At 39.1% G+C, this 21,919-nt stretch overlaps 1 protein-coding gene and 1 long non-coding RNA gene across 2 annotated transcripts; both read left to right on the forward strand.

The window, feature by feature from the left end:
• Window positions 1–528: 528 nt before the first annotated feature.
• On the forward strand, window positions 529–21,813 carry PEK (pancreatic eIF-2alpha kinase). Its single transcript, XM_070112923.1, has 13 exons — window positions 529–924; window positions 1,599–2,630; window positions 2,780–2,974; window positions 3,368–5,348; window positions 5,423–8,802; window positions 9,657–10,665; window positions 10,760–11,566; window positions 11,637–11,938; window positions 13,617–13,960; window positions 17,445–18,150; window positions 18,233–18,412; window positions 18,472–19,485; window positions 19,554–21,813. The coding sequence occupies exons 1-13, from the start codon at window positions 853–855 to the stop codon at window positions 21,051–21,053; spliced, it is 12,522 nt and encodes a 4,173-aa protein (XP_069969024.1). The 5' UTR covers window positions 529–852; the 3' UTR covers window positions 21,054–21,813.
• LOC138856387 (uncharacterized) lies at window positions 13,967–16,235 on the forward strand. The gene is made up of 2 exons (XR_011395650.1): window positions 13,967–14,597; window positions 14,674–16,235. It is a non-coding gene; the product is annotated as an uncharacterized lncRNA (long non-coding RNA).
• Window positions 21,814–21,919: the final 106 nt, after the last annotated feature.

Genomic DNA, 21,919 nt, shown 5'->3' on the forward strand with positions numbered 1-21,919 from the left:
TATATATATTTCCAATTAAAACAATAAATACATATTTGAATTTTTGCGCTTTTCAATTCAAATAAGACGACTAGATTTAAACCATGGCAATGACATTCATAGGATACGGTAACTCTGTGTAAATGAAATTTAATTTAATTGTGAAATGAAAAATTGCTCATATTAGTGAAATGTATACAATTAAGAATTACAACCCAGTAAAAAATTTGATGCTATGCATACATGCAACTGCTTGAATGTGCTCATTTTTTACTTATATTCTAATATCACCCATATATATGTTTGTTGATATTTTATCCTTGATCAATTTATACTCATTATATTGCATTTAATTGGCTAAATGACAATTTTTTCTTAACATTGGTAACGAAATAATTGATTTTGCCATATTAGATTAACATTTCATAATTTTAATTGATGTCCTTTATTAATGTCGCTGGCGGCATCTATTTGTGAGGTTCGAGTAAATGTCAAATCCAATAAAGCTAGCAACTGCCCGTTTTTCTGACGCGATGGAAAGATGCCGAAAGTGTTGAAACGCCGCCACTTGCAAAATTTTTTCCAAGCGCCGAACATGGGAAAATTTGTCAGTGAGAGTATAATAGCATAAAATAAAGCAAAAAATTATTTTGTTTTTATCCCAGCAACGTTTTATGACGGATAAAATTGAATTTCAGTGCATTTGCTACAAAAGTGTGAATAATCGAAAATCAGAGAGTACGAAGTGGGAAAATTGCTTTGCGAAAAAAGAATATAATATAAAAGTGACTGGATTAAAAGAAAGTAATTATCGGAAGAAAAAAAAAACTAGTGACGATTTGTTGATTCCTAGTTATTCGTGTGTGCAAAAAAATGTACAAAACTAAAAAAGAAGTGGATGCCCATGTGCGAACTGCACTATCGAAGTTGCGTTCCGAATCTGAGGTATGTGTTAAAGCAAGGCCATGCTAGTATGACAACAGATTAGATATATTTATGTTTATATTACATAATCTAATTAAAATGTGCAAAGCCAATATAATTTTATGTCTTCATGTTAATGCATTTATTTTGCGGCGCAACAATGCGGCGCCAATTTGTAGGTGCATTTAGTTGTGTGCTTCCAACCAACCGGCGTTGCCAAAATATTTGTAAGGTCTTATAGCTGAAATCGTTATTGCATGTGCAAACTAATATATTATTAGGGTTATTTACTCAAATTAATTTATATTTAAATCTAGCAAAGATTTGATGTAAAATGAGGTTATGTGCCCTTTATACTTCTCTTTTGGTAATATTCGTTATTAGCCGATTATTGATCGTTGTATTTTAAACAACGCAGAGTTGATTCGATGTAAAAATTTCGGCGGTTCTTTTTAACAGGGTTTGCTAAATTAAGGAAAGAAACCCATTTTTTCAATCATAAAACAATCAAAAACAAAAACTTTCATATAAGTTGTTAAGATCAAAATGTAATTTGTAGTAGCCTAATAAAGTGGTATCCAATAAGTTATATGGATGCTATTGGAATTTTGGCTGTTTGCTTGTTGTAAGCTAAGGTCAGGTTAAAATGTATAATCATGATTTGTTTATTAAAATTCGAATTATTATAATTTTAGAGGCAGTTACGAAGTTTTATCATCGCCAAACTTTATTACAAAATCAACGAATATTCTACGGCAGAACAATATCTCTGCTCCTACCTCAACGTAAAAGAAGACAATGATCAGGCGCATAAATTACTTGGTCAATGTTATCAACGCCTTAAGAAACCAGAAAAGGCGTTACAGTCTTTTCAACGTTCCTTACAACTGAATTCAAAACAACCCGATGTTTTGGCCGATGTTTGTCAACTATTGTTGGATGATAAAAACTTGAACGTGAGCAAAGCCAAATATTGGTGTGAGTTAGCTGAGTCGGAGAAGGTGCAAGACGATGCAGTATTCTCATTGCGCTTGAAATTGATGAACAAAGAGAATCTGGAAACTAATCAAGTTGAGGATTTAATACAGAAAGAAATCAGCGCTCGTCCAAATGATGTGCAATTGCGTGTGCGACTTATGCGCAATTATATTGAACAAAATAAAGTGTTGGACGCCTTCAAATATGTATACAATTTTGAAATGAACCAGCATGATAATTTCTCCAGCAGCAGCGAATGGTATAATATCGTATGGTTAGTGCTGAACAAATATGAACAGATGCCAAACACGAAAAAAGATTGGGAGTTTTGGTTGTTAATGATCATTTGCCTAGAACGACAAGTAAACATCAGTTTCACATTAACGGCCGCTTCTGCAACTGGTGGAGTAACGGAGACCGCGAATTTACTTTTCAATTTAGATCAATATCTTTTCAAAGTCACACAGTTGTCTGATAAATTGTGCGCCCAACGTGAATTGGTTAATCTCTTTTTGAATCATTATCGCGGTCAGATGCTAATTTATGCGACAGCTTTAATCTTCAAACGTGAACTTTTACAAAACAAGAACAAGTGGAAAGAAACTGTAAAGATGGTGTTACCACTACTGTTATTTGCTTTCCAAACAGATGTGCCAGATAATCGTGAACCATGGATGAGACACACGGACGAACAAGGCAAGCAGTTGATACAGTTATGGAATCGCGAAGGTTCCTTTCGTTGCGCACAGGTAAGAGAAAAAGTGTAAATAATTTTTATACCCTGAAAAGGGTATATTAAGTTTGTTACCCAAGTCCTTCTGTTTTTGTCCTTGTATGGAAAACTTTTTTTTATTTAATGAGATATCTTCTCGAAATTTGGCTCAAATTACTTTTTAAGGTAACGATACAATCTCTGAGGAAATTGTTTAGATCGGACCACTGTAGCATATTACTGCCATACAAATTGATCGATCAAAATCAAGTTTTTGTGTGGAAAACTTTTTTCCTTAACGAGATATCTGCACGAAATGTGTCATGTATTATTTTCCAAGACTGCGCTACAATCTCCGAAAAAATTGTTCGGATCGGGCTACTATAACATATAGCTGCCATACAAACTGAAAGATCAAAATCAAGTTTTTGTATGGAAAACTTTTTTCCTAAACGAGATATCTGCACGAAATTTGTCATGTATTATTTTCCAAGACTGCGCTACAATCTCCGAAAAAATTGTTCGGATCGGGCCACTATAGCATAAAAACTGAATAGAACATACAAACTGAAAGATCAAAGTCAAATTCATGTATGGGAAAACTTTTGTATTTGACGAAATATATTCATGAAATGTGACATGTATTATTTTCCAAGGCAACGGTTAAATCTGCGAAGAAGTTCAGATCGGACCATTATATGTTAATTAATTAATTTCAATTTCGTAATTTACTAATAATGCAAATACTCGGTATGTTACTTTACTTCACTTTAGGCTGGTCGTACTTTGCTATCATGCATTGCAGATGAGTTGGCTACTGACAAAGAAAATGCCAACCAACAAATAAATAGTTTGCTTGGTAACAATCCACCATTGTGGAACAACAGCGATGAGTTGTTGTCGCAAGTACGGCAAATTTGTTCGGACAAAACTTGGCGGCGCAACGTATTTGCTGCGCTCTTCTGCAACAGTGATCAAAAAGTCAAAGAACAAAGTTCTCTGTTAATCAAGAGTCCGAAGCTAGCCGAACCCGTATTCGAGCTGCCCACTTACGCTGACGTTGAGCGCTATGAGGAGGATGCGCAGTTTTTAAAACCACAATCTTTGCAACATTTGGTCTACCTTTGTCTGGGTAATGACAATCTCGCCTATGTACGTGCTAAATATTTTAGTGGTTTGAATTTTTCCACACAAAACTTGGCGTTTTGTGGTGCTGAGTCTTTAAACCAATTGGATATGGATACGTTTTTGTATGCGGCAACCATACAAGCCAAGCGCACACTACAAGTTGAGCGCGAAACATTTGATAATTACAATGCGGGCAATCGCAGCGCCTCCGGTCGTCCACGCATATTACCATTCACCAATTTGCAAGGGCAGCTGTGTACCGAGGAACAATCCAATTGGTGGTTAGCTGCCTATCAGGTTTACAAAAATCTAAGCACTGATAATTTAGCCGAATTACGCGCCAACTTACAGTATGGTATAGAAGCTGTGCGCGGTGTTAATGGGCCGAAAATTGACATGATCATCGTGTTCAAATTGGGGCAGATATTTGTCGCACGTGCACAAGATATTGTTAAACCAATAGAGAAAAGCTTTTTAGAGGCACGTGCAGAAAATATTTATAAGTATGGTTTAAATATGGTGAAAATGAACAATAAAGGCGTGTTGGAGCCATTTCGCAAATATTTCAAATATACTAAAGCCAAAACTTCTGTTGTTGAGCGTGAGATTTCTAATGCAGCTGAGGATGCCGTTTCCTATTTAGCTTCGCGTTACTTCAAGAAAGCCGAATATGAAGAGTTAATCGAAGAATTGACTGGCGTACAATTGCCATTTGCAACATATTTACAAGCAGAAGCTTATCGCAAATTAGACGAAGCCAATAAAACGCCAAAGAAAGCCAAGCGTATGTATTTAGATCGTGCAAGTGAGTGCCTCAATCAGACTTTGAATCTCTTGAAAAACACAGAAATAAACCCGGAACATCCCTTGAATTCCATAATACATACTGAATTGAAAAGATTGCAACAGGCCACTATGAAATTCATTAATGAAGGTAGCCCAGCAACCGGACACAATAACTCTAGCACCTACGAAGATGCCGAAGCTGAGTTCTACCACGACATATCCTTGTCCGCTACACCAGCAATAAACCGTTCTCGACGTGAAGCAACCGCTACCGCTTTAATTGCTTCACCTCGTAATACGGAAATGGAGAATTTAGTAAAGCAAATGGCCAATACACTAACGTTTGTGAAAGAGGAACTCGTTGATACGATTAAACCGGAAATGCTGTCAATGCGTAAAGAAATCACTTCACTTAAGGATAAAATTGCTGGCCTTGAGGAAGCTATGAAACGTACACGTATTCCTTCAAATACACCATCACGTGATGATGCATCGCATGTGCTCGATGATCTCTACATGATCGAGGATGCATTGCAAAATCAATTGTATCAAACGCCAGCGCAGTCGCACATGAATGCTGCTGGTAGCATGTTTCCCGGCGTCGGTAATGGACCCAATACACAACCAACCGTTGGCGTGCAAAGCCCCTTTGTTCCGGCCCCGCAGTCTCAACAACAAGCAGCACAACAAAGAAACTCAATGCACTTACCGCCGAATGCAATGGCTGCAGCTGCATACAATAGTCCCATGTTTAATCCGAATTATCCTATAAATTACTATCCACAACCATACATGATGCCGCAACCGCCTGGTCCACCTGGCTCCGCCGGCGGTATGTTGGGTGAGTAGTTTTGAAACCGATTTTAATAGCTAACTTCTTAACTTAAAACTAATTTCTATAAAATCCTTACGTAGGTCAACGTAACGCCCTACCCATGCCATATATGGATGCCAATTTGAGCTTTAGCATGGCACAATCAACGCCATTACTGCCCGCACCGCCACAAGATGGTCGTCCCAGTAATCTATATGGTCTGCTGACACAACCACAGCAACCACCACAATTCCCAGCATCGTTGCAACCACAATTGCCACAGTTGTCAGTGCCAATGTCTATGGCATCGTTAGCGCCTGCCATAACAAGTGTCCCAGCTGTGGTTGGTTTACCATCAGCAATGTCTTCACAGTCGACAACGACCAGTGCGCCCATCCAATTCAATAAAGTACTTAATAACCAACCGGTTGAAAAAGGTCCACCAGCCAATGTGGTAATCACCAGTTCAGACCCGTTACCGAATCCAAATAGGCCAGCCTTGTTGGTACAACAACCAACATTGAGTGTTACAATACCACCGCATCATATCAAGCCTAGCCTCATAGCGACATCCGAGTCAAATAATGCACAGCCATCAACGCAAGCAACAGCTGCTAATGCCATAACAAATACCATTAGCACAAGCAACAACGGATTTACTGGCTTCGCTTTTGGCAGTGCGACCTCCACTACACAAAGTCCATTCAGCATTACTTTTAGCAATAATTTTACAACACCTACATCTTCTACAACCTCCATATTTAGCGGAAAGAATGTAGTATCTACTACGCCAAGCAGTTCAATCAGCACTAGCACTTTCAGTTTTAAACCACAAATCGAGCAGGCTCAAGCGCAGGCAGCTGCTGCAGCTGGAGAGAATAGTTCAGGGGAGAGCATTTCACTTTTGAACAAAACTTCGGACAGTTTCACAAATGAGCATAATAAGAGCGGCACAGACGCTGAAGTAGAATACGACCCACGACCTGACTTTAAGCCCATAATTCCATTGCCTGAAGAAATCGAAGTTATAACTGGCGAGGAGGACGAAGATGTAATGTTTTGTTGTCGCGCCAAACTCTATCGCTACGCGGAAAAAGACTGGAAAGAACGTGGTATTGGCGATATAAAGATATTAAAAAATAAGGAAGGTTTTTCAAGAATACTAATGCGTCGCGATCAGACACACAAAATATGCGCCAATCACAAAATCACCAAAGAACTTATATTAACAACGCCAGCAAATGAAAAGAAGGGACACATTTGGGTGGCCAACGATTTTGCTGATGAAGAGTTGAAGACGGAGCACTTCTTTGTGCGTTTCAAATTGCCGGAGTCAGCGCAGAAATTCTACGATTGTTTCAAGCAGGCACAAAAAGAAGCTGAAGAATTAGATAACAAAAAAGAGCTGACCGTTGCGAAAGGACAAACTGAGAACAAGTTTAACCAACCAGCACAACATGCACCATTCGGCTTGACCAAGAGCGCAGTATCCAATTTCGCCACCAGCACACCAGCTACAAAGGCTAACGCTGAAAAAGTACCAACTGTTGTAGCTCAAACGTCCACGGTACCAACGTCTGTCGCCCCGATTGCGATATCAAGCGCTGGCGGTGTTTCAAAAACGCTATTCGGTGGACTTGTCACTGGAGCGCCGAATGCTGCAGGCGAAAATACATCCGATCCACCAAAATCCACAGCCTCGCCTTTCGCTCATTTCAGTTTCGACAAAGGTGGTGCGGCCACAAACGCGCCCAGCTCAGCTGCGACGAATTCCATCACGGCCGCCACTTCATCACCCTTTGCCAATATCTTCAGTAATTTAGGCAAGTCGGGTGTTGCCACCTCGTCGCCATTCAGTGTTGGGAATTTGCCAGCATTCTCGGCTACAAACAGCGCTCTTGATACTGATACAGCAAACGTCCGTGGAGCAGCTGCTGGGTCCACGACTTCATCAGCTTTGAACAAATCGAATGCTTCCGATGCGGATGATGAATATGTGCCAACAGCCACTTTCAATCCGGTAATACCATTACCCGATTTGGTGGAAGTCTCCACAGGGGAGGAGAATGAAATTGTTTTGTTCGAGCATCGTGCCAAGCTCTTGCGTTTCGTCAAAGAGGCAGGTGAGTGGAAAGACCGCGGCATTGGCAACATGAAATTATTACAGGACAAGAACGACGTAAACAAAGTTCGTTTGGTAATGAGACGTGAGCAAATACATAAGCTCTGCTGCAATCAGCGTTTGTATAAAAACACCGCGTTCAAATATGCGAAGAATTCACAAACTGCGCTGACATGGGCCGGTCAAGACTACTCGGAGAGTGAACTGACAACCGAAATGTTAACGGTTCGTTTTAAATTACCCGACACTTGCAAACAATTCCATGACGCCGTATTGCAGGCGCAAGCAAATATGGGCGATGAGGTTGATGAGAACGTTGGCGCCGCCGCTGTAGTTGGGAAGCCGTCAAAGGAGAAATCAACAGAAAAAACGGATGGTAAAGCGGCCGCCAAAGGATTTGGTGATGCTTTCAAACCCAAAGCCGGTTCATGGGACTGTTCCGCTTGCTATATATCGAATACCGCTGACAAACAATATTGCATTGCTTGTGATTCGCCAAAGGATAACACTGTGCCCAAAAAAGACACGACAAATGTGCTCCTAACTAATCCACCAAAGGCATCGTTTGTTTTTGGCTTCTCACCAGCAGCGAATGGCAGTGCAGCGGCACCAGTTCAAGCAGCTGATAGCTTTACTTTCGGTAAGCCTGCGGCTACCTCAAGTATCCTTACAGCAAATGCAAATAATACGGTTAGCACACCACAACCCGCCACCACTACGACAATGACATCAAAATCAGGTTTCGGTGATCAATTTAAACCGAAAGTGGGTTCTTGGACATGTCAGGGTTGCTATTTGGGGAACACAGCTGACGCTCTTTACTGCAAGGCATGTGATGCACCCAAAGACGATACAGTACCTAAAAAGGAATCAACGAACGATGTACTTGCTCTCTCAAATCCAGCGCAGAAATTTAGTTTTGGTTTTGGTGCGGCCGCCGCTGCCACTTCCACAGCAACAGCTAATACAACAACGCCTACAAGCAGTTTTGTTTTTGGTGGCGCCCAAACTGAATCTGGCAAATCTTTATTTGGTGGTTTGACTAATACAAACACCACTGACGAGACTAAGTCCTTTACGTTTACACCGGCAACCTCAACGAATGCACCAACAACATCCAAGCCCGCATTCTCATTTCAGTCGCAGTCGAAAAGTTCCGGTGCTGGTGGAGAATCCACGTCAATGTTTTCTTTGGATAAAAAAGATTTCAATTTCACTTTGAAGCCTAAGAGTCCCGGTAAGTCGAGCGGTGGGGGCGGCGGTGATGCAGATGCCGCGGCGGACGATGTTGAAGATGGTGATTACCAAGAGGAGGAGAACAACACTTACTTTACACCGGTTATACCACTTCCAGATAAGGTTAGTAGCGGGGAAAAGTTGTGTTCTCCCTGAAGTGGAGAGATAATTGTGTTTTTCACTCGATCTTTGTATGCTTTTATTTTTTCGCAAATAACACTATCAGCATTTTTCCCTTGTTCCAAATACAAACTGCCTAAGAATTTCTTACCAGAAACTCAAAATCAAAACAGCGTATATTAAGTTTGTCACGAAGTTTGTAACACTCAGAAGGCAACGACGGAGGCCCTATAACATATTATCGACTTAGCCATGTAGATTGGTCTGTCTGTATGTACGCGAACTAGTTAGTTGTTGAGATATCGGTATGAAATTTTGCACATGTGCATTTCTACCCAAGAAGCTGCTCATTTGTCGGAACCGCCGATATCGAGCTACTACAGCGTACAGTTGATATACAAGCTGAACAGTCAAAATCATGCCCTAGTATGAAAAACTTTTTTGTTTGACGAGATATCTTCACGAAATTTGGCAATCATTTTTATCAAAGGCATCGCTAGAATTTTCCGATCACCAGACCACTATATGAAAATTTTTTTTTTGACGGATGTCTTCACGAAATTTGGCATACATTATAATACAATCTCCGAACATATTGTTCAGGTCGGAGCATTATAGCATTTAGCTGTCATTCCAACTGGTCGAAAAAAATCAGGACAATAATCTATTTATACCCTTTTATGCATAAAAAATGCACCTTTGAAGGGTATTATAGCTTTGTTTTTTCTTGTTTTAAATACTTTCAACTTTTTTTTTTCTTATTATATATTCGTTTGTTTAAATTAACTCTTTTATTTGTGTTATAATAATTTTCATATATATATTATTTGTTTTTAATATCCTCATTGTCCTTTTAGGTTGACGTTAAAACTGGCGAAGAGAATGAGGAATTACTCTATGTGCATCGTGCCAAATTATATCGTTTTGTCGATGGCGAATGGAAGGAGCGTGGTCTAGGCGATGTTAAGATATTGCGTCACAAACAAACCAAAAAGTTGCGAGTGGTAATGCGTCGTGAACAGGTGTTGAAAATCTGCCTCAATCATGTGCTGAACGAGGAAGTCGAGTATAAACACAAGGATGATAAATCGTGGCTATTTGTTGTGAACGATTTTAGTGAGGGCACCGTTGAGTTGGAAAAATTCTCACTGCGTTTCAAGAATAAAGAGATTGCAAAAGGTTTTATGGATGTAGTGAAAAGTGCCATTGCGGGAACGGCTCTTGCCATCGAGAGTGCGGGTAGCATATCTACGAATACTACATTAAATATGACTGATATTGTGGAGAGCGAAAAGGAGATTGGAACCCCACCAGCTGCTTTGTCGGAGGCGGATAGGATGACTGCTGAGAAATTGCAACTACCGTATGAGTTCTTTACAGCGCAACCACCCTGTACTGGTTGTCGTGGTTGTGATCCGGATACATTTGTTTTCCCTGTACGAAAGGCCACTGAAATATTCGTTCATGCTGAGGACAATGAAAATGTATTAAAACCATTCGAATTGCCCGTTTTGTCATTACCTAAAGTCGATAGTGCGAACAATGCGAATCGTTCACTCCTGAAGCAAAGTGCTCTCTCACCGATGGTACCCCCACCTACAGTCACAACGCTTACCCCTAGCAACATTACAGCCACTCCTAAAGCGGGTGAATCGAATATATTTTCCGGCTTTGCTGGCGTGAACTCTACAGCTTTCGGTGCTACTGGCGAAAAGAGTGCTAGTGGTTTCTCATTCACCGCTGCTATGAATAATGTCAAAAAAGATGATGAAAATAAGATGAGCGCAACAAGTGGAACATTTTTATTTGGTAATAATGCTGGCTCTGGTGGCTTGAGTGGCAGCTCTATTTTTGGTGGTGGCGGAGGTAAGTTAAGTATTATATAGCGGATCATTTATAAGGCATGCTATAAATTTTGGCCCTTTTGCTAAAAATATTACTATTTCTTTCACCTTTCCAGATAAAAAGCCCATTTTTGGACAAACACCCTCTATTTTCGGCAATGCCGCCAATTCTTTAATCAAAGCCGCGGATTCTACCACATCCGAAAGCGACAAGCCAAAAACTATTTTCGGCGGAATTGCTAGTAACGCTGGCAGTGGATCGATATTCGGTGGGAAACCAGTTTTCGGTTCTGGCTCCAGTTCAATTTTCGATGACAAATCTTCTGCTGGCAATGACACAACAACCAAATCGATCTTCGGTAGCACAACTAACTCAACAGCTAATACCATAGGTGGAGGCACCTCGATATTTGGCAGTTCAACATTTTCAGGTTTTGGAAACGCCACTAGCACGCAAAGCTCTATCTTTGGCGGTAGTAATAGTGCAAATACTGCAAACCCCAATACAGAAGCAAACATTTTTGGTGGTATTCCGAAGGAGCAAACTGTAGCCGCACCCAGCTTTGCTGATCTTTCGAACAAAGCTGGCGTGACTGATTTTGCCAGTTTAGCTGCGAAGGCAAATTCCGCCAACACCAACAAATCCTCAGAAAAACCAGGTCCCGGCGGTTTCATTGGTCTAACCGATGAAAATGCCTTTTCTAACTTCTCCAAGTCGGCACATAATGCGTCAAAGGATGGCAACGCTAACGATTCTACCCAAAATGATGATAATGAAAACTATGATCCACATTATGAACCTATAATTGCATTGCCAGATGAAATTCAAGTAAGTACCGGTGAGGAAGATGAGACGAAATTGTTCGGTGAACGTGCGACACTTTACCGTTACGATGCTAACACGAAAGAGTGGAAGGAACGCGGTAAGAAATATATATTATACCAATAATTGCATATACAGGAAAATAAATACATGTTATAATTTATACGCAGGTGTTGGTGAGCTCAAAATTTTGGAACACAAAACCAAACATACATATCGCCTGGTAATGAGGCGTGAGCAAATACACAAATTGGTATTGAATCATGCAGTCGGCGCTGATTTCAGTTTTAACAACATGAATAACAATCCAAAAAGTTTTATTTGGGCAGCGTTAAACTATGCCGAATCGTCTGAAGGCGAAGTGGAAAAATTGGCGGTACGTTTCAAGAGTGTTGATCTAGCCAATCAATTCAAACAGAAGTTGAATGATTGCATCAATTGGAAAAGCAACGAGCCCGCTATTACTTCCCAATAATTTATTTAATTAAATAGGTTTAAACAAAACATTGTGGTATCGGAAACATCTGAAAAATCATAAATTATCTAATTTGTAGCATTCCTCATTTCACACTATTCACGTACATATGTGTTTTCGTATTATTCACAATTTTTTTTTTTATTATCTTCTGAAAATGTTACTTTTTGCTTATTTGAGTTTTGGCAAAAAGATCGTACGAAATTTTTTTGTTTAATCAGTTTCATTGCATGTGCGGCATTTGAACAAATTTAGTAAAAGAAATTATTACAGTTGTGGTAAAAATAAAATTGTTATTCGTACATTATAATTATATATAATAAGAACTTAAATTACATCTTGAAATTGGTATTTTAATTTATTAAACATTAATACGTAAACAAGCGACTGTGTTGAGTTGCTTAATTAGATACTATCCACTCGTTACAACAACAACAGTTGCATAATTATATCATCTATACTTGCTAAAACAACAACAGTTGCGTAATTAACGCATATCGTCAAGTATCGAGGGAGTCTCGATGGGGTTTGCTTTGTCAGCGCTGGCCGCAGTGGATTTCCATCAATATGGGGTACGCAAAAAACAGCCGCGCCAGAGCCTTATGACACGGTAAGGACACCGTTACTTCCCAACGCGTCCCGGTGTTGGGAAGGCTCAGTTCGAATACAGTCGAATTTACCTCCTGGCTGCAAATCATCCAATGGGCACGGGAGTCGCATGACACCCTGAATTAGGATTTGGCAGCTCTTGGTTGTAGCACGCATGTGGCTTCTGTCAACGGGTGTGAGAGGTGCTAGGCAGCACTCCTAATCCCGGTGGGAAGATGCCGAGAATGCCTTAGGACTTAAGCCCCTGCACCACGGCAAGGTGCCTGCCATTCGCAAATGTACATATGTAAAAACAAAGACAATTTTCGTTTTAAAACCAAACTCAGTAAGGTCTAGTTTCCGTTTAAAGTGAACTTCGAAAATAACAATTCCTACATACAGGTTTATCCATACAATAAATTTATTTGTTTATATTTAAGGAACATAAAAATTACATATGCTTTCAAAGTCAATAAAGATTTACGTTTTAATTGAGCATGAGGGTGATTTATGAAGCCTTAACTTATAGTATAGTTTCTCGTTAATAATTACATTACATTAAATTACTCCGTCGATGTTTTAATTCTGTAGTAAATGATACACTACCATTGTATAAATCTACAATGTACACTACATTAAATAAAAACAAAGCCTAAATGTTTTTTTAAATTCCTATTCTTTGCAAAAAAGTACCGGTTTCGGAACACTTCCTAAGCGTAAAGCTAGGAAATTTATGCCACCTGATAACATTGACAGTTCATTTACAGTTGTCATTGCAAAACTTCGTCGTTGAATCGGTTGTTTTTTGGTGGTTTTCACTGTTTCGACCATATTAAATATTTTGTTTTTCTACTTTTAATTTACATATAAAATAGTGCAAAATAATAATATAAAAAGGAGTCTGTTCGAACCATAGTTTACATAAGTTGGCAAACGTAAAACCTAAGTAATGCGGAAAAGAGCACCATCGTTGTTGGGTGCTTCACACGTTGCTCCTTCACCTATCCCTAATTATCATCATACGTTTCTCTGTTCACCTAACCATTTCCATTGGCTTCGTACACGCTTCGCTTCTGCAACATAAAATCGAGCGTGTGAAATTTTATTTTTTTTCTGTTATTTTTGTTTGGTCTTGCTATACTCGCTGACCACATTCGTCGCTTTATTTATCGGTGGTGTATATTGCGGCGTTGTATCATATAATATGGGCATTCAAAGAGACTTGAATGTCGTCAGGAAGTGCCGCAAATCATTACTTCAACATATGATTATCACCTCTATTGTTGCTGCTGCCACAATGACAAATATTATAGGAAGTGTTGGAGCTGAGAACCCAATTCCCATAGATGAACAGACCTTGCAACTAAATCGCCGCGCCGCCGCTATCCCGTTCTGTGACGATGATAATACAGATCACACTATAGGACGTAGGTAAGTCCTTGCATATAATCTCATCACAATTTACAGCAAGAGATTATGCTGTTATACATTGGAATATCATATAACAGCATACCTACAGATAATTCGAAAATGTTCTAGAAACATATAGGTATTTATGCACATGACAACATGCAGAAGTTATATAGTGATTTTATCGGTTAATCAGCTATATTATTGGATTTAGAGAAAATTCTGATAATTATGCGGTCCAGTATAGGTGAAAATATAAGTATCTCCATATTCATGTTTGGCTACCAAATTTAAAAAGACTAATGATATATGTATGTAAGTTCATACATACATATGTAAGTAGCTTGCACATGAAAAATCTTTTTGAAATTATTTTGTTGATATGTTCAAAGGTTATATTTTTAAACAATTTAATAAAAAATTAACTAAAAAAATCAAGATAGCGTATGTAAAAAGTTTTTAATTTAGACAAATTTTAAAATTAAAAACAAAGATGTTTCACAATATTCACTATAAAATATTGCTGTGTGAGTTAATCCAAGTAAGCTTAGTGGAAAGTAAATTATACAAACAAATGTATCAATACACACTAAATTTATGTATAAAAACATAATTTCATTAGCAACTTTAGTGTGGGACAGCGCAGCGGAGAGCGCTAGTAAGGAAATTATATTGCCGACATTGAATTGACTTAATTTTATTTAACATACATATGTACATTTTCTTTCGGTAAGGTAATTTTTAGAGGCTGGCTGAATTTAAATAAAACAACTGACCAGCCTACACCATACCAATGCTAAAACTTGCGTCTGCGCCCTTTAGCAAAAAAAATGTTTGAAGATGATGTGGCCTTTTGCAAATCGAAGGTTTATTTACGAAACAACCAGCGAAATGGAGAGCAAAGACACTGTTTATACAAATAAATCATGCGCTCAAACTTTTGCCGGCAGTGATTTGGGCATACAGAAAAAGGGGCAGGTTTTGGCGCGCTTTTTTGGGAAAATGTGTGATGCCTAAAAAGATGAATCACAAATGTTTATACATTCATTACATGCATACAAAATCAGAGCAAGCAACAACATTGATACTGATGTTGCTGATGCAATTTCAGATCTCTATCGCCGATAAACATGTAATAAATATAACATGTACATTTGTAGGCAAATAATGATGTTTTTTTTTATTAAATTACAATAAAAACATTACTTTCATTTTTAGAAATTTTAGAACGGCAATTGTGTCAACGGGAGGCCTTGAAATACACAGCCCTTAAAAAAATCCCCTGATGATGAATATGCATTAATTACTAGAAGTTACTGAAATATATAAGTTATGTTAAAAATAGTTCTGCTGTTTTTAGATTTTAAAAATCCAGTGCTAAAATGTATACCGAATGTAACCAGACATTTACATATTTATGTATGTACATAGGTAACTGAGTTGTGTTTGGAATAGCCTGATAACCAAATCGTTCGTATGTATGTATATAATTTTTTACTACATATTTATAAACGTAAATTGCTTCTATGACTCATGCACTAATTGCATTTAACAATTAACGAAAGGTAACGCACTGAAAATACACGATTACTGTTGTCATAATAAAAAATATAATAATTCATACATTGCACGAGCGTTTACCAGTGAAATTGTTGCATTTTGCTATATTTATAATTATATATTTTAAACCTTACAGAAGCAAATATTGTTGAGATTGTGGATTTCATTTAAAAATTGATAATATATGGTAGGTAGCACATTTTATACACCACCCAAGAACTGGGTTATACTTTCGAGTTATTACGTCAAACTTTTTACATAATTATTTTTTATTTAAACCCCTAACTCCAGCTTTTGTTTTAAGTTTTCAGAATAAAAACATTTCGATATCTTTTGGGTAGAAAGGGTATATAAATTAGTCGGTCTGTTACAATTTTACTCCTTTGATGAATAGCATGGAGATTAGAACTTTATCGTAATTGGCGAAAATCAACCTTTTAACACACACAGACTGTTGTAGTAATAGTGTTGTGGAAAATAATGGAATTGACAAATATTCTGAACATTCGCTGTATGTATTGTTATTGGTACTCTTGCTTGATGAGTTTAGGTTGTATTTTAGGAAAGTCGGTTATCTTTGCATGCATTCATTTCTATTTAATACCTATTATGGGTTATTTTTGCGGAACCGATAAGCGTAATTGAACAATCAACTAAACGAATGTGAAAATCAAATGTGGAGGCGTAAACACAAAAAAATTGTATAAATAAAAATGTTCATATGCATGTAAATGTGTTTGTGCTTTTGTTTTTATTTGTCCTGTGTTTTTGTTTTTCTCTTCCTCCTCTGATTCGTGTTGTGATAAATAATAACAAGTGGCAAATATATCACCGGAGTATATATTAATTATTCAATCTATTGTGATAAATATAGGGTGATCCATTTCGAGGTTCTCTACTTTTTATAATTGGCCTCGGCTACGTCTCAGATGGTCAATCCATTGAAACCAATTTTCGATGACTCTTTCAAAAATTTCGACTGGTAACTGGCGAATGACACGCGTGATGTTTTCCTTTAAGATCTCAATCGAAGCGGGATTGTCCGTTTATACTTTTTCCACAGGAAAAGTCTAACGGTGTGATATCACACGATCTTGGCGGCCAATCGACATGCCCAAAACGTGAAATTATCTGCTCATTGAAGTGTTTTCTCAATAAATCTATTGATTGATGCGATGTGTGGGAAGTGGCGCCGTTTTGTTGAAAACAAGTGTCGCCGAGATCATGAGCTTCAATTTTAGACATCAAATAGTCTGTTAGCATGCATCATTTTTGAAGAAATATGGACCCATGATTCCACCGGTTCACAAACCACACCAAACCGTTGCTTTTTTTGGATGAAATAGCAGCTCTTGAATCTTTCCTGATTGCTCTTCGTCCCAAATATAGCAATTTTGCTTGTTTACATACCCATTGGCCCCAGAAATAGGCCCCATCGCTGAACAAAATTTGGCTCGAAAACGTCGGATCTTGGAACTTTTAAAGAACCCATTTTAAAGCGAAGCGATGTCGTTTGGGAAGGTCGAGTGGCTTCAATTCTTGCACAAGCGGTATTTTGAACGGTTACAATTTAGAATTTCGACATAAAATGCGCCAAGTCGTTCCATACGTCAGTCCGAGTTGATACGAACACTCAGCTACGACCGCTATATTTTCTTCACTACGTACTGGACGTAGTCTATTCGGTCGAAAATGATCAAATAATGAATGCTGGGTGATAATATTGTGAATAGTACGCTCAGTAGGCCGATTATGTTGACCATAAGTTGAGCGAAGTGCTCGAAACACATTCTTTACAGAACGTAAATTTTCGTAATAAAGTTAAACGATAAACAATACTGACCAAAATAACTTGACACGACGCGTGATCTTACAAAAAAAAAAGACTTTTGAAAAAAGTACCTGGACTTGGATCACCCATTATAAACAAACGCTCTCTTTTCAGACTATTGTATATAACAACGCTAGACGGTCGTTTATCCGCACTTGACGTCAGCAAAGGTGGTAAATTACATTGGAGCGTGCCAACCAGTCCCGGACCGCTCATATCGTCTAGCATACATCGTCTTGAATTGACAAATAATGGACAATTCGTGCGTATGATACCTTCCTTGAGTGGGGGCATTTATAAATTCGATGGTGATTCCATTGATCCCATACCGATAACCACAGAAAATTTGCTTAGCTCCTCGGCGAAGTTCTCCGATGATTTGGTAATTTCGGGTGGCAAGGAGACACGCACATATGGTGTATCCATACGCACGGGTCAACTGTTGTACGAGTGTTCAATGAATGGCTGTATTAATTCAACGGACGCGAGAGAGTCTGCAACTGGCGACGATAAAAATGGTAATACAATAAGTGGTGATGAAACGCAAATAGAACACAATCCCCTCGTTGATGATGTGATTGTTGTGCGTCGACAGACGCAAACTGTACGCGCTGTGGAATCGCGTACCGGTGTAGAACGTTGGAATTTCAGTGTGGGTCAACACGAGTTGAATATGATTAAACCGGCTGAATGCCACGATCGTCCATACAGCGAAATGGATATGGCCCTGCTGGATTTGGATATAAAGGTAGTGGTGCCGGAGGGTATAATTTGCGCGTTCAGCAAGACAGATCCGAATGCAATGCTGTGGAAATACAAGGTAAGAAATTTAAAAAATTACTAAAAAAAAAACAAAAAACATTAACTTTGGTTATTCACTATTTAATACCTACCATTCATAGTTTGATCATCCCATTGTGAGTGGTTGGAAGATTGGCGTAGATGATGAGCTGGAAACAATCGATTTGTTTAGCTCCGCTCAGTGGATATGGGACCATACAGATAATATATTCGATCCGCCCATACAATGGATGAGTCCCTCGATTTACCTCGGCATGTATGATAAGCAATTGTATATACAGGTATTTGGAGTTCTATTTAATATTTTACACAAGTATTTGTAATATCTTTTTTAACACAGGAATCGGTTACTTTGCGCCGTGAGATCGACGTTCAGTCAAATTTATACACACACTTAACAACTGACTCCCCGATGCCGGTAATACCGTGGCGCCCCATACCAGCTAGCAGTAACTCTTTGGCATTAATAAAGAATGAAAAGGTGCTAACAGATGAGAAGCCGGTGGAGTCGTCAAATGGAGTTACCATACTACCGAATATAAATGAAGCTATACAAGGCAATGAGTTAGTACCTTATGATGAGGAAAGATTCGCGGTGTCAGCACAGTCTGTACTTAATGCTTCTGAGTTTGTGAATGGTAATGGTTTTTATTTATATTCTCGTGAAGATATGAATCAAAATGAAAATGTACGCTGCATAACCGAAGAGGAAGACGAAGATGAGGCAGAAGGAGATGAAGAAGGCGACATGGATTTAGATGATAATGCGGATGATGATGATATTGGAATTGCTGTGAATAACACCAATCATTCCGGCAGCGTTGATTTGGGTTTTAGTCTTGACGATATCGATGCACCCGTTAAGGTTGTCATACTGTCACTATGGTTTTGGTGGAAGGAAGTTGTTGTAATCGCCTTGACCACTGCAGTACTAGTGAATCTATTTCTGGGACAACGCCAGCGTCAAGAAGTTTTGGTAATTGAACGTCATGTGCCAGTACCCACCGCTTATGAAGCGACCGAACAGTCCACAGTTGCGCTTTTGGGACCCACAATGGATTGCGTGAACGGGACTGTGAATGCTTCCGCCAATGTACATCGTTCACTCTCAGAGTCGACCTCTTGTTCGGGTGAGCACTTCAGTTCGCGTTTCCTCAGTGATTTCGATTTGATGCACTGTCTGGGACGCGGCGGTTTCGGTGTTGTCTTCGAAGCGAAAAACAAATTGGATGACTGCAAATACGCCGTGAAGCGTATAACCTTACCAAATAAGAAGGAATCGCGCGAACGCGTTATGCGTGAAGTGAAGACCTTAGCCAATTGCGAACATCAGAATATTGTACGCTACTTTCAGGTTTGTTTCTTCGTGCAAATAGTTTTACTCGATTGTTAGTTGCTTAAATCGAATTTTTTGCTTCACAGGCTTGGGTTGAAACCCCACCGCCTGGCTGGCAGGAGGAAGAGGACAGTAAATGGTTGGCACATGAGATGTCCATGTCCATACAAATTGAGACGCCCGACGGCACAACACTGCCTTCCATCGAAAATGCAGCACTGCCGCAGCAGCCGCCGCGACGTCAATTGCAGGTCGAACGCAAACGTCAATTGCTCTCTTGGATGTCTAGCCTGAATAATACGGACTGTGGCTCCGAACATTTTCATGACAATTGCATTGAAGAAGACGAAGACGACGATTCATGCATTATCTTTCGCTCAGAGTCACAGTCGCTGGCAATGAAATGTAGCGATGAAATTGATGATGAGAGGGAGAGCGATAGCGACAGCGAGGAAGAAAGCAAAACGGATAGCACTAAAAAGGATAAGCAAGTGAATGGCAACAAGTTGCATAGAAATTCCATTTCTATTGATATTCATTCCAATTCATTTGATATGAGTTTGCCAAAGAACGGCAAGAATATGGATTACTCACAACTCTCCGACTCGTTTCAAATTGAGTTTGTGCGTTCGGCGAACGGTGACGAAACCAACGAAGATAGCGGTTGTGCTGGCCAAACGAATGATGCTGATGTGTGGACTTCCAAGGATCTGGAACGTTCGTTGAACGACAACAACTACACAACAAACACTAAAATAAAACAACGCCCCGCCTCCTTGGAACTGGGCAAAGTTGACATAAATATTGAGAATAGTAATAATAGTAAGGCACTGTTGCCGGTCTCGTTGCTGTTGCAAGCCACACCAAAGCCGCAACAAAACAAGGTCTATCTGTACATACAAATGCAGTTGTGCCGCAAGGAGTGTCTACGCGATTGGCTGCGCGAAAATCGCTGTGAGTCACGGCAAAGTCATGTCGCCAGCATTTTCCACCAAATTGTCGATGCGGTGGACTATGTGCATTTAAAGGGGCTCATACATCGCGATCTCAAGCCCAGTAATATATTCTTCTCACAAGATGGTCAAATAAAAATCGGTGATTTTGGACTCGTCACCGACATGTCCGATATACCAAACATGGTGACAAAGTGTGGCGACACCACTGGACTACCATCGTGCGCGCGTCACACACAACAGGTCGGCACACATTTGTATATGTCACCCGAACAGCTGCGTGGCCAACACTACGACTTTAAGGTGGACATTTATTCGTTGGGTTTGATCTTCTTCGAGTTACTCGTATTCTTCGGCACCGAAATGGAGCGCATTAAAACATTGCGCCAGCTCCGGGATGGCAGCTATCCACTGGAGTTTCCACATAACTATCCCAAGGAACACGAGCTATTGCAATTGATGCTGTCCCAACAACCAACCGAGCGTCCGGCGACAACAGAGTTGAAACTGAAATTACTCGATATACTTAAATGGCCAGACTTCACTGCGGCTGACGGCGATCCGGTGGCTATGGTGGCAGCGGCGGCGCGGCGCTACAGTCGCAGTCGGACGCTAAGCAGCAGTGATGCGTAAGAATGTCTTACACACACACAGATAACTTGATTGTCCGTGTAGTTAGTTAATTTATAAGTTAATTTAAGTAATTTAACGTTTAATTGTATGCGTAATATATAGAAGGGTTTGCAAAGATCGCCATTAATCGCGTTAAAATTGAAACTTTAAGCCAAACTTATGAGAATCAAGATTGCAGTTGCACTTGAAAAAGACTTAGCTACTATTTTTACAATATACACACATATGTCCATATGTGGATGTGTGTGCAAATTTTTTTAAATTGGTAAATGAATTGAAAATGGTTGTAAACCGACTTAGTCTCGTGGCTTTACGTGCATATGTGTCGACTATATATGTACTCGTGCTATTTAGTTTTTATTTTCTGTTTCCGTCAAAACGTGCGCCATCAAATTTTACATTATTAAGTTGAAACGTTGAGTATGCAAGTTAACGGCGGGCAATAGATTCATTCTCAAGTAAATAAAATACTGCAAGTATTACTAATCCCACGATTGATGTGTCTTTCAAATTTAAATAAACTTCATACTATGTCGTTTTAAAAAAGTCTACGAAATTTATCATATTCATTTATTTTCGTGTTTCGTTCATCTACTCACATCCTGTTTAAATGCTTTTGACCTTCGCCTGAACAGGTGGAACATTAATTTAAGCACATACTATACATACACCCATACATACCTATGTAATTAGTAGTATTTTGACTACCCTGTATATTTAATAAAAAATAAAACGATAATAAAAACAGTTAAATATGTTACACCGTTGTTTGCACTTAAGAACTCGATATTTTCGCCAGGATTAAACTGTCTGTTACATAAATTGAAGCTAACCTTTAAATTTCGAAATCCGAATGAATTTTCTCA

The sequence above is a fragment of the Bactrocera oleae genome, chromosome 2 (assembly GCF_042242935.1).
Source record: "Bactrocera oleae isolate idBacOlea1 chromosome 2, idBacOlea1, whole genome shotgun sequence".
NCBI lineage: Eukaryota > Metazoa > Arthropoda > Insecta > Diptera > Tephritidae > Bactrocera > Bactrocera oleae.